The sequence below is a fragment of the Trachypithecus francoisi genome, unplaced genomic scaffold (genome assembly GCF_009764315.1).
Source record: "Trachypithecus francoisi isolate TF-2019V2 unplaced genomic scaffold, Tfra_2.0 Lachesis_group2, whole genome shotgun sequence".
Taxonomy (NCBI): Eukaryota; Metazoa; Chordata; class Mammalia; order Primates; family Cercopithecidae; genus Trachypithecus; species Trachypithecus francoisi.
In genome coordinates, this window is record NW_022681465.1 from 142,307,014 (window position 1) to 142,319,915 (window position 12,902).

The following is a 12,902-nucleotide window of genomic DNA, read 5'->3' on the forward strand; positions in this document are numbered from 1 at the left end:
CTGAGGCAACAATCTGAAGAGAATAGCTTTCTAACTGCAAAAACAGGCAAAGACATGAGTTGCAAGATTAGACCTTGAGAAGTCACAGTTTGGTTGGAAGGAGGTAGGGAGACATGGTCATAAGGCCAACTGCCCCATCAACGCGTAGTCAGGTGCAAGGCTGGAGAGATTTTTACACAGAGAATCTGCATTAAATTTTCACTGAAAAAGTAAAATCAAGCCAGTGTAATAAGAGAGTAAATAATTTATTTCAAGGGCAATGCACTGCATTCAAACACACTGCATCATCTCCACTCAGATACTAAATTTCAATATTACCTTTTTTCTCTTCTTCTTCTTCTTCACAAAATTCTGCTAGAGAAAATGCTTCTTTGAGTTGCTCTAATTCAACTTTTAGAGTTTCTAATTCTTCTCCACTCAGAGAATTAAGGATAGATTTCACCTGAATGGATACAAGAATAAAATGTTATAGGAGTATGAAAGAAAAGAAAAACATTCACAGATAGGGAAGAGACTATATATAGACCATATTGAAGTCAAAATTACGAGCTCACCAGTCAGCACAAGTTATTCCTTAAGAACCTTAACACAAGAGGCTGGTTATGACAGAAAGGTAGGGAGACTCTGTACTTCTAAAAGTAATACCAGCCAGAAATTTCTGGAAATTATCAGTGTTTAACAACGGCTTAGAAATCACAGAAAAATGAGATAATCTTAAATCAATTAAAAGCTAACAGGTAACTGTACAAATTGGCAGCTCAAGTCAACAGGTTTCTTGGCAGCCTAGGTCAAAAAAACTAAAAACAAAACAAAACAGAAACCAAAGCGAAGAAAAAACAACAAATGTCATATTAAGACCTCTTTGTTAATCTGCCTTTTTTGTCTAAATTTAAAGAAATAATACTTGACTAATTCTATTTCTAGCAATTAGTTCAGTCAAACATCAGTTTGTAAATTTATTTTGTGGTAGTATTTCCAAGGCATCTCAAGCCGCTATCAAAAATACATTTCATCTTCCAAATGTACAAAGAGAAAAGAAACTACGCAGCGTTCTTTTACTTGAAGACTTTCTCCAGTTGAGATTTTGGCTTGGAATTACCTTTATTTCACTTTCTCGGGAAAGCATCTCCAGAGCTTCTAGATGTGAAAGGCCTTGAAATTCATCAAAGAGTAACCCATAATGAGTTTTCTTGTCTGTTTCCATAGTAACCTCATTGGAGTTCCATATCTCTTCTTTCTCCTTCGCCTCTCGTAAAACCTAAAAAGAGATGGAGGCATTACACTGTAGCAAACAATGAGAGCTCAAGGGTAAGTTCTGAGAATTGAAGGAAGCAAAGCTTAGACTAATTATTACAGTACAGAGGATTGCCCTTTCATTCTTGGCATTGCAATTCAAATCTGGTAGACTAAGGAGCTACAGAAAGAAAGATGATCACACATAATTTGAGACGGCGTTTCACTGTCACCCAGGCTGGAGTGCAGTGGCATGTCTCTGCTCACTGCAACCTCTGCCTCCTGAGTTTAAGCTATTCTCGTGTTTCAGCCTCCCGAGTAGTTGGGATTATAGGCCTACGCCACCATGCCCAGCTAATTTTTTGTATTTTTAGAAGAGACGGGGTTTCATTATGTTGGTCAGGTTGATCTTGAACTCCTGACCTCAACTGACCCTCTCGGCCTCCCAAAGTGCTGGGATTACAGCCGTGAGCCATCGTGCCTGGTCACATAATTTGATCCTAGAAAGTGCAAATAACACCCAAGGAACCAGGTGTTTCTCTGAAAGTGATTTAAACATTTAAAAAAAAAAAAAAAAAAAAAACCCCTGACAAGGTTTAGCATTTTGTACTGCACTGATGGGAGGATCCTGTGAAAGGAGAAAGGAAAGAGGAGGAAAAAACAGCTGCGTATTTCTGTAAACAGTAGAGCTCTCACCAATCCCTGACCCCCCAAAAAACACCTTAATAAAAATATTATTGAAAATTCTTGAAAAGAAAACACTAACAAGGTTTCAAGTAAACAAAGGCAAAAATATAGATCAAAACAGAAACAGGAAGTAAACAGGTAAAGATAATCAGTACCTGAGATAGTGTAGCATTTCGGTTCATCAGACCCTTGGTTCTTTTAAATCCAGGATCCCCTTCAGCTATCACATCCATTGTCTTTTTTCCAATGAATTCTAAGGCATCCAAACCCCCACTGATAACACTCTTTCCCTAGAAAATACATGAAACCTCATTACAACAATATTGAGAAAACATAATTGTATGCATATTTTTATTATTATATAAAAATAGTGGCTAACAATACCAAGCATTGGCAAGAATGTAAGGCAAATAAAACAATCGCACACTGCTTGTGGGAATGTAAATAGGTATAACCACATTGGAAAACTGTTTGCCAACATCTACTACAGCTGCATGACCCAGCAATTCCACTCACGGTTACATCCTAACAGAAATAAGTACAGAGGTTCATCAGAAGACATGTACAAAAATGTTCATAACAGCTGTTTGTAATAGCTACAAACTGAAAACTACCCCAACGCTCACCAACTATGAAATGAATAAATAAAACGTGACAAAGCTTCACAATGAAATACAACAAAGAAAATCAAATCTTCCACACAAACTCCATAATAGATGCATTATACAAATATAATGTTGTGTGAAAGAAGTTAGCCACTATATGTGATTCCACTTATGTAAAGCTGAAATGCAGGCAAAATTAACCTATGATGGTAGAAGTCAGAATTATGGTTATCTTGGTGCAGGAGAGGGGAAGACACAGGAAACTGGGAGAGGACACAAGATGGTGGGGGGATCTGCTGTACGGTAATACTGTTTCTTACTCTGGGTGTTTCACACTGAAAATTCAAACAACACTTATTGTTTCATTCTTCTGTATGTATATTTCAATAAAAAGTTAAAATTTTAAAAAATACTAGCTATCTATCCTCATGTAGCAAAGATATTTAGCTTCCTAGACAATCCTTTCACAAATGTTTTTAATCATATATAGTTTCGCAAATATCTGTCATAAAGATCACATTTCCCCTTTGCCTAAAAGATGCAACTATGAGAAAAGTATTTTTGTAAAACAGACATTTTTTTAGGGCCACCAAATTAAGAATTCATAATACATATATTGCCTCTCTGTAACTCCTACTCCCTTATTGATACTCCTTTATTTCCTACTTTCATCCTTATTGCTTTAATGAAAGTTTTCAAGTAGCATTCACTCCACCCATAAGATCAAAGTGACTGGTCTTCAGTGGCCTGGACTCCTTTAAAAGTAATCAGTCCACATGTATGTTCGAAGAAAAGAGAGAGAAAGATGTGCAAATTCATTATAATTATGGAAAGGAACAGGCCACCTTGCACTTTTTTACTTACTGTGCTCTGAACAGCAGTAGAGATAGTTGAGAATACACCAAATGCCCCAGCCACCGGGGAGAAGTTTTCATTCTCTTTGGCATTTGTCTCTCCTACAAGAGGGAGGGGATGTGTAAACACGAAGCACAGGTCCCTTAACTCTTATGCTTTATTAGCATCTATGTGAATTTTTTAAAACTAGACCCTGCTTACTACACACAAGGCTTTAGCCCTTGTTATCATTTTAAACCATTTGCTTATTTTAAAATGAAAGCTAAGATAGGCAGTTTTCATTTTCATTTCATTTCAAAAATAAAATCCTGTTTTGTAAACAAACAGCTGACATATACAACAGACATGTTGTATGATTCCAATTATATAATCTTCGGGACAAAGTCAAACTATAAGGTCAGAAAACAGATCAGTAATTGCTAAGAACTGACAGTAAGTGGAACAGAGTGACTACAAAAGGGCATGAAAGAACTTTTTTGGGGTAATAAAAATATTCTTATGTCTCAATTATCAATACAGATATAGGAAACATTCTATATACCTGTATTGATCATTCTATAAAGAATGTTTTCTATATCTGCATAATCACAGTGTACTATGATTATACAGTATAAACAGAAGTATATATACTGGTCAAAACATGTAAAACTACTAAAAAGAATAAATTTTACTGTGTGTAAATTATAACTCAATAAACCTGATTTTTAAAAATCCAGTCTATTTTAAATTTTGTTCTGGAAAATTATTAGTAGAAATCAAATAGACATACATTACAAAGATGAGTATATTTCAAAACAAATCTGTTAACTTTAAAAATTTCACATAGGAAAACAACCATTATACCAAATAATTTAAGTATTATTAAATATTATAGAGAGGACTTCCACTTCCAGCCATAATAGATTAACTGGTATTAGATATGCCCTCCTGCCACAACAACTGAAAAACTGGACAACATATAAGAAGCAACTGTCTTCAGACATAGGACAATAGGCAGTACAAGACTTTGGTTCACACAAGAAAAAAAAAAGTAAACCTTACAATTGGCTTGGCTTTCTGTATAGAGGAGCTTTCCAGGCCATGACAGAGGGAGGAGAAACCCAAGTAGGGCATGGCAACCAGTATGAGTGGAAGAAACGGAGACTGGAATCTGGGAATGCTGAAGCAATCGGAATTTGCAGGTCAGAAAACCACAGAGAAGGAAGCTACATAGCTAAAGAGTTCTAAGAATCCGCATAGGCATGCCCAAAGACACCTTTAGGTGTCTTTGCTTAAACACTGCACAGCTCAGGCACTGGGAGACTCCACAAGTCTGTACCAAGAACTACCACAGAGCTATAAGCTAAGCAATCCCCAGAGATCATGCTGAGAAACATCTGACTTCCAACCACCAAAGCAGAGACTTTATTAAACACCTGGGAATTAAGGTAGAGACTTCAGAAGAGTCAAGCCTTAGCAGTAAAGATAAATAGTACTTAGTTGGAGTAAAGGCCACTCTAGACTCACCCTAAACAAGCTTTACAAAAAGCCTTGGCCAGGAATGGCAGCTCACACCTGTAATCCCAGTACTTTGGGAGGCCGAGGCAGGAGAATCACTTGAGGTCAGGAGTTTGAGACCAGCCTGGCCAACATGGCAAAAGCTCACCTCTACTAAAAATACTAAAATTAGCCGGGCATGGTGGCGCATGCTTGCAATCTCAGCCACTTGGGAGGCTAAGGCAGGAGAAGAGCTTGAACCCAGGAGGCAGAGGTTGCAGTGAGCTGAGATGGTACCACTGCACTACAGCCTGGACGACAGAGTGAGACTCTGTCACAAAAAAAAAAAAAAAAAAAAAAAAAAAGCCTTAAAAGCATCAATTTAAGTTGCAAATACCTTAACTGCCCGCTGACAAAAGGAAAGCAGAAGATAGCACCCTTAAAAGGAAGACAACAAAATCCCTAACAGATGATCAATGACTTCCATCAGTGGCCTACACTTATCTCAAAATTCTGAAAAGATACATGTTGAGTATAAGACATATCCTTGGCAGAGGAATTAACCCCCTTCCTCAGGAACTTTAGAAGATAGAAGGGGTTTAGTATCAAAAGGCAGTCCATTGTAATTCTGAAAAGTTCTCCCTGTTAAACTCTTTATTAAACTAAAACTTAACTCCATACAACTTCCACTGAGTAGTACTAGTTACCAGTTCTCTCCCAATAAACTATGAATAATAAACCTAATCCTCTTCTCCATGCTATTCTTCAGAAAAAGACCAGTACATTCTCCCAATCTCCCTTCTCCAGATTATCAGATTCAATATCTCTTACAAGACTTTCTCTCATAAGACTTTAATTCTAGACATTTCACTATTGTGAAAGAAAAATCTCAGGACCCCAAATTTACTATGCCAAAAGATAAAGTTAAGCTGAAAGCTCAGTTACACAAAAACTGCCTTTCCTTTTGTTCCTAAGCAGAAAGGCCAGACAGAAGGCCAGATGTTTCCACAGGTAGCTACTGAACGTTTACTTTATCTCATGTAAACTGCCAATTTACTGAGCATAAGACACATACATAATTTACTCTACCTCTGCTCTTTCCTTTTACACATAAAATGTGGATTCAGTGAACACTGACCAAAGATTCAAAAGAAGGCAACCACTTGCCCCTCTTACCTACCCTCCCCTTTCTTTTCTTCCTCTTTCCCCTACAGCCCACTCCTTCTCCTCTAAATATTGAAGTCTCCAGACCCTCTTCAAAAAAAGTATGGAAGATAGTTTGTTTCTGTGGTTTGTGTTCCTTTTTCCCAGGTGTATCCTCAAACTTAGCAAAATAAACCTCTAACTTGATTGAGACCCGTCTCAGATACTTTCTGATTTACACTATCTAGCTTACTCTTTTCAGGATTCACCCAGTTTTTCAAAGTCCTTCTTAAAACATGGCCCTCTGTGGTAGGTATCTTTCAGTGTCATGAAGATGCTGTTGTTAACATATTCAAAGCCACTTCTAACCCCCTTTTTCCTTGCCTGCTAAACCCATATCCTGATCTTGAGGTTTCTGATAATGCCCACAACTCACTCACTCAGCACCTCTTGCTGCTACATCAAGAACATGAGATCCTGTTCCAGGCAATGGCATTGGAGAATAAACATGCTTGGGACTGCTGGAAAACATTTCCCCCCTTTAAAGAAAGAGGGATGCATGAGGAGAAATGACACTTCCCATCTACTTCATTCCTGACTTTGAGCATGGTTGTTTTAGAACACTGTACTTGGAGTCGCAGTATTATCAGGCAACCATAAAGAAACTATACAGAAATCAACAGAGAATACTGTAGAGAAGCCAGCCCAAAACCTGACATCATTGAGCCACTAAACTAACTCTGGAACAGCCTACTTCTAGAGTGCTTGTGGAAGAAAAATACACTGACTTTCATTCACACGTTCTGTTACTTGCAGCTAAAATAGTTTAACTGATGCAGGCATCACTAAGAACAGTGCCTTCAATTCACATACATAGTCCTTTGCAGCCATGTTTATACAATGTAACTTGTCTCCTAGCCATAGGCAGTACATGGACACATGACCCAAATTTAGACTGACCTAATTATTTTACCTAGGAATTCAGAAGTGGAAATAACTGTTGCCAGAATTCAATATAAAGCTGGAGCTGAGGAAAATAAACAGCGAAAGTCAGTCTGCTTCAAGAAAAAGACAGACAGATCAACAAAAAGAAACAAGAAAGACAATAAAGCCCATGAGAGATGAAAATACAAACAAGGCCTTGAAAAGATTCCTATTTTCTGGTCCCAGGCCCTCTAGATTTCTGGTTATAATTCTAGCCTTCATGGTTTGAGAGCAGGTTTCTGTCTGATCAAGGCCAGCCTCTAGAATTAAACTTAGTCTTCATAAAAATCTGAACACAAAAAGAATACACCCCCAAAACAGTACATTAAAATATTTTTCTTGTGTCACAACAGACTCAGATTCAGCTAACTGTTACTGGTCTCTCATTCAGTTAAGCCAAGCAAAATGCTAAGCAATTTTTATATTGTATATTCATGGCCTTATTTGTTAAATGTTTATAACAATCACTTGAGATATAAAATATCATTCTATTTCAGATGTGGAAAGTGAAGTGAAGGGACACATAAGCAATTAAAGGACATAGATGTCTAACTGGGAGCTAAAGATTCTAAATCCTTTCTCACTACAGTCCCATGATGCCCTGAGTATCAGATGTCCAATAAATAGCTACTGAAAAATTAGTTCAACTGTTCCATTTCAATTCATAATTCTAGGTCTTTATGTTTCCATATACTGACCTGCTACATACTTGACTTCAGTTGAAATTTCACTGGGACTAGGGATTCCAAGGGAAGTCTCTGCCTTCTCGATGACATTTGAAATACCTTGTCCTAATGAGAAAAATGATAACTTTTTTTTTGCTATTTGTCACCAAAACTGAAGAAACAAACCAAAATTCAAACTTGAAGATTTAAATCAAGTTGACTTAAATGATTTAAATATAAATAAAGTCATTTATGACCACAAGACATGTTATTTTGACAATACATAACTAATCTTGGCACTATTTCCCTAAAAAAAATTGATTCATCATCACCAAAGAGTAAGTTCACAGTAATCATTCCTGGACTTCAATATTCTAACGAGGAAATGCTACAAACTCTAGTGGCAGTATATATCAGCCCATCATTACTAATGCATCCTCCAACTATAAAGCCTTTGAGTAAACATGGAAGGAAAAAGATTTTTAACAAAGTCATATGCAACACAGATCCATATAAAATACACACATAAAAATAACTAAATGACTGATGATCTTACCTACTGTGGCCACCGTAGCCGAGGCTGAAGAGAGTATGGACTTGCCCCAGCTCCCCCAATAACCCCACCTGGTTTGGGGTACATCTTTGGAAACATTATCCTAATTTCCCAGTAGGCAGAAAAACAAAAGGCAAAGAAAAATGAAAAAAATTAGAGGAAAATAAGAATGTACAGACAAGGTATCTAATTATTAGCCAAAAGCATGGGTGAACAAATACATATTATTTAGCTAAAAAAATGTATTGCTTGACTGACAGATATATGTTATCAGTATGTAAGTACCATGTAGCAAAAGCAATTACTCATAAAGGCATTTATAGCATGGAAAAGACTATATTTTAGGGTTGTAAAGAGAAAAAAATAAGAGCAATTCTAAATTGGTATTTATGCCAAATTTTTTTTAGCTCCAACACTTTTTAATCCTAGTATTTTCAGAGATACCCTATTTTGTCTGTGGTCTGTGATACCTGAATAGGGAGAACTTTTGAAGTCTCAAGGTCACTGGAAGGTTTGGTCTCTGGCCTTTTTCGAGTGGAAACTACAGGTTCTGATTTACTCTCTGGCTTGGCACCTTGGTCAACAAACTCAGAATTCTTGGCTGGCTCACAGTTTCCATCTTCAAGGATGGGGTCTGCTTCAGTTAGCAGTGGAGTCTCAATATCATCTTTATCTGACATGATTAGAACATCACCTGGTAAAATTAAAGCCCCCCCCATAAAAAAAAATTTATATAGGCTTCTTTGGTATAAAGTATTTGTTTAAACTTTTTAGTTTGAGATTATCATAGATTCACATACAAGTACAAGGAATAATGCAGAGATCCCACACACCTACATCCAGTTTCCCCAAATTGTAAAACTTACACAAATATAATATCACAACCAGGAAACTGATATCAATTCAATCCACTGATCTCATTCAGATTTCATCAGTTTTACATGCACTTATTTGTATTTAGTTCTATAAAATTTTATCACATGTATAGCTTTGTGCGACTATCATCACAATCAAGATACAGAACAGTTCAATCACAAGGATTCCCTTGTGCTATCCTTTTTTAGCCATAACCACTTGCCACACTCCTTCCAACTCAAAGCAACTACTGATCGCTCTGATGGACAGGTGTTCTCCATCTCTGTAATTTTGTCATTTCAAGATGTTATATAAATGAAATCATACAGCATGTTATCTATTGAGATTGACTTTTTTCACTCAGCATAAGCCCCTCAAGATCCATTTAAGTTGTGTGTATCAATATTCCTTCCTTTTTATTTCTGGGTAGTATTCCATAGAAAAATGTATCGCAGTCTACCCATTTATCCATTGAAGGATATCTGTATTGTTTCCAGTTTGGGACTATTATAAATAAAACAGCCATGAAGGTTCATGTATAGGTTTTTGGGGGAACATAAGATTTCTCTGGGGTAAATGACCAAGAGTACAATTGCTGAGTCATATGGTTAAGTTCATGTTTAGTTTTACGAGAAACTGCCATACTCTTTTTCCAGACTAGCAACACCATTTTACATTTCCACTAGCAATGTATGAGTGATCAAGTTTTTCTGCATTCTTGCCAGCATTTGACGCTGTCGCCCTTTTTTAATTGAGCCACTCTGACAGTTATGTGGTGATATCTCATTGTGGATTTCAGTTGCATTTCTCTAAGACCTAATAAGGTTGAACATCTTTTCATGTGCTTATATGCCATCTGTATAGCCTTGTCAGTGAAATATCTTTGTATCTTTTGCCCATTTTCTAATGAGATTTTTTTTTTTTACTGTTTGAGTTTTGAGAGCTCTTCATATATTCTGTATATGTGGTTTACAAATTTTTTTTTTCCACTCTGTAGCTTATCTTTTAATTGTCTTCATAGGGCCTTTCGGAGCAAGTCTTTAATTTTAATGAGGTATAATTTATCAATTTTTCCTTTTATTGATTGTCCTTAAAAATCTTTTTAGTTATTAATCATTCCTACCTCAATTTTTTCAGGACATTATTAAATTTAACCCATCAGATAGGATTTATGTCAGATCAACTTCTGAATACCAGTGTTACTCAATTCAATTCCTTCCAGATGTAGAGCTCTTTGGCAATTAAAGCCAACAAACTATTGGTGTTTCTACAAAGAACAGACACTAGTTTCCAGGATAATCAAGGATTATCAGGGTAGAAAATCAATACATCTCACATATATGTACACACACGCCGTAGGTATGTACTGATATATACTAAGTGCAGAATTAGACCCAACCCATGCCATCAAAATGTTTCTAATGTATTAGAAAAGAAATGCATATTAAAACTAAGGCAGACTGGATGCAGCACCATAACTGAGGTGCTGCATTCAGTCCAACACACAAAATGCTGAAACATCCCTGACCGACCATCCAACACACAAAATGCTGAAAAAGACAGAACTCCATTAGAATCAGACAATGTAATTCATGAACAAAGTACCTGAAATAAGCCTAGAGCAATAGTCACAAACTGGGAATTCGAGTGCCAAATCCAGCCTAAAGATGTTTTTATTTGGCCTGATAAACTTTGCAAAAACTAGTTGCCAACATTTAAAAATCAGACTTCATATAAAAATATAGGCTTCCAACTTTTCACTTGTAAAACTGAAAGATCTAGCAACACAGGGCCCACATTCAAGTTTCTAATAACCAGCTTGTGCCAAATAGCTGCTGGGCCCTTTTAGCTGGGGCAGTTGCTCTCCAGCTCCCTACAATCCCCCATGCAAATCCACTTCACTCAAATTATGCTATTATGCTACCTGATTAACCTCTGTAGGCATCTGAGTTGGCAACACCTGCCTTAAAAGAAGCATACAATTTTGACAGATAATGATGCCAATGACAGGATTCAAGGATATGGAAACAACATGTGGGTACAGCCAAAGGCCTGAGGTCTGACAGTATGGAATATGGACAGTTACAGTAGGGAGTAGTTACCATGGCAGGGAGAAGAACAATAGGAAGGCAAGAAGCTAGAAAGGTAGATTAAGACAACACTATGGAGTTCAGAATATATGGGTATATAATATAAACACATTATACATTTCCAAAACACACAGAGAAAAAATCCAGATACAACTACTCACTGACATACAAACAAACTTAGAAGTAGCCATTCATTCACTTGCAAACATTTTTTGCATACCTACTACGTACCACGTAGTACCTCCGTACCTGTGGAGATAGAGAACTAATGTAGCCATTCACTCCAAGGGCCTAATAGGAAAGACGAGACAGTTTTTGCACAAAGTTCAATTAATGTTCTGTGTATATGAATAAATGTTTCCTATCTTTTCCTTACGCTCTCTCCAGGTTGCAACACATCATTATCATCATCATAAATATATATAGTATACTATATGTAGAACATATAATATACATATTACATAAATTTATATAATTCCATGAAAGACTGGAAGGACATACTCCAAAATATATTTTTAAAGACAGGGTCTTGCTATGTTGGTCAGGTTGGTCTTGAACCCTACGCCTGGCCTCAAGCAATCCTCCCCTGTCTCAGCCTCCCAAAGTGCTAAAATTACACAAGCGAGCCACCATGCCCGGCCAAAACAGTCCCTTTACTAAAATATTAAACACTGGTTATTTCTATTCTTTCATTTGTGCCAGATACTTGAGCTAAGCCAGAAGAGAATTTTTTATGGTGATGGCTGTTTATATTATCATTACTATCGTTATTAGAATGACTGTACCATCTCTGTTCTCAACTCATTCATAATCTAGGAGAAAGGTAAAACAATAAAAAGGAATAAACACCAAGTACGTGGAACTGCACTATTTAGTGTTTTGTAAGTCTTCCAGGCATTGTGTAGTAAGCGTGTAGAAATAATTGTAGTTTCTTCTCCAGTTATTTTCCCAATTGGAGGAGAAAGATTCCAATAACTGGAACACCAAAAATTAAATGGCTGAGCCATATCTCTAAGAAATAAAAACGCATACGCCTACACACACACACACACACACACACACACACACACATATATATATAATATACACTCCCCCCGCCCCATTTACCAAAATGGAGAGCAGTACAGCTTAGTAGCTAAAAGCACGGGCTCTGGAGTTAACTTTCTTCCTGTCCTGCAGCGATTGTGGGGAAGTCAGGTCACCTGTCTGCCTCTCCGTTTCCTCATCCGTCAAATGGGGTTCTGGGTCCCTATAAAGATTCAGTGACGTGATATGTGAGGGGCTTAGAACAGCGAACGGCACGTAACCGCCCAAAGGTTGACAGCTGCTATTAGTTGGTGTGGTGGTAGTTTGTATCCTTATTATCGTTATTAATACGGCTGTCTCTAGATGAGCAAACACGCGCTCTCACTTCTTCCCACATCCAAGAATGGGTCCCAAACGAGAGATCCGATGTAAACGTCTGCTCCCAACTAAGTTCTCAGGCGCTGACAACAAGAATTCCCTCACACAAACGTAGCGCTTCAACCACTAAAGCGCTTTCACAGCCCTCGACCCTGCCGCGAGATGTAAGCCGCCCACCGTCAAGTCACCGCATCACTAACGACTTCGGCTGCCCGGGCCCGGCCCCTGAACCTCGCACCCCTACTGCCTCGTCCAGGAAGTTCCGCACCTATCCGGCCGCCACCCTCAGAAGAGGCACCGCAGCCCACTCGGCGTTCCTACTGCCCCGGAAGTGCTCCTTGAGCGCAGAGGC

General features: G+C 37.7%; 1 protein-coding gene across 5 annotated transcripts in view; it reads right to left on the reverse strand.

Moving 5' to 3' along the window:
* The window catches only part of FAM114A2 (family with sequence similarity 114 member A2), a 53,977-nt gene extending 41,082 nt beyond the window's left edge, over positions 1-12,895 (reverse strand). The window contains exons 1-9 of one of the 5 annotated variants that reach the window (XM_033180683.1): positions 12,728-12,855; positions 12,254-12,395; positions 8,672-8,895; positions 8,205-8,304; positions 7,682-7,774; positions 3,390-3,481; positions 2,076-2,210; positions 1,100-1,258; positions 319-442 (exon numbers count right to left, since the gene is read on the reverse strand). In XM_033180683.1, coding sequence (XP_033036574.1) covers positions 319-442; positions 1,100-1,258; positions 2,076-2,210; positions 3,390-3,481; positions 7,682-7,774; positions 8,205-8,304; positions 8,672-8,881 — 913 coding nt within the window. In that variant the 5' untranslated portion in view covers positions 8,882-8,895; positions 12,254-12,395; positions 12,728-12,855. Of the gene's footprint in view, positions 1-318; positions 443-1,099; positions 1,259-2,075; positions 2,211-3,389; positions 3,482-7,681; positions 7,775-8,204; positions 8,305-8,671; positions 8,896-12,253; positions 12,396-12,727 lie in introns of all 5 variants that reach the window. The other 4 variants (XM_033180681.1, XM_033180682.1, XM_033180684.1 and 1 more) reach the window with 4 other exon arrangements.
* Between the last annotated feature and the right edge of the window lie 7 nt (positions 12,896-12,902).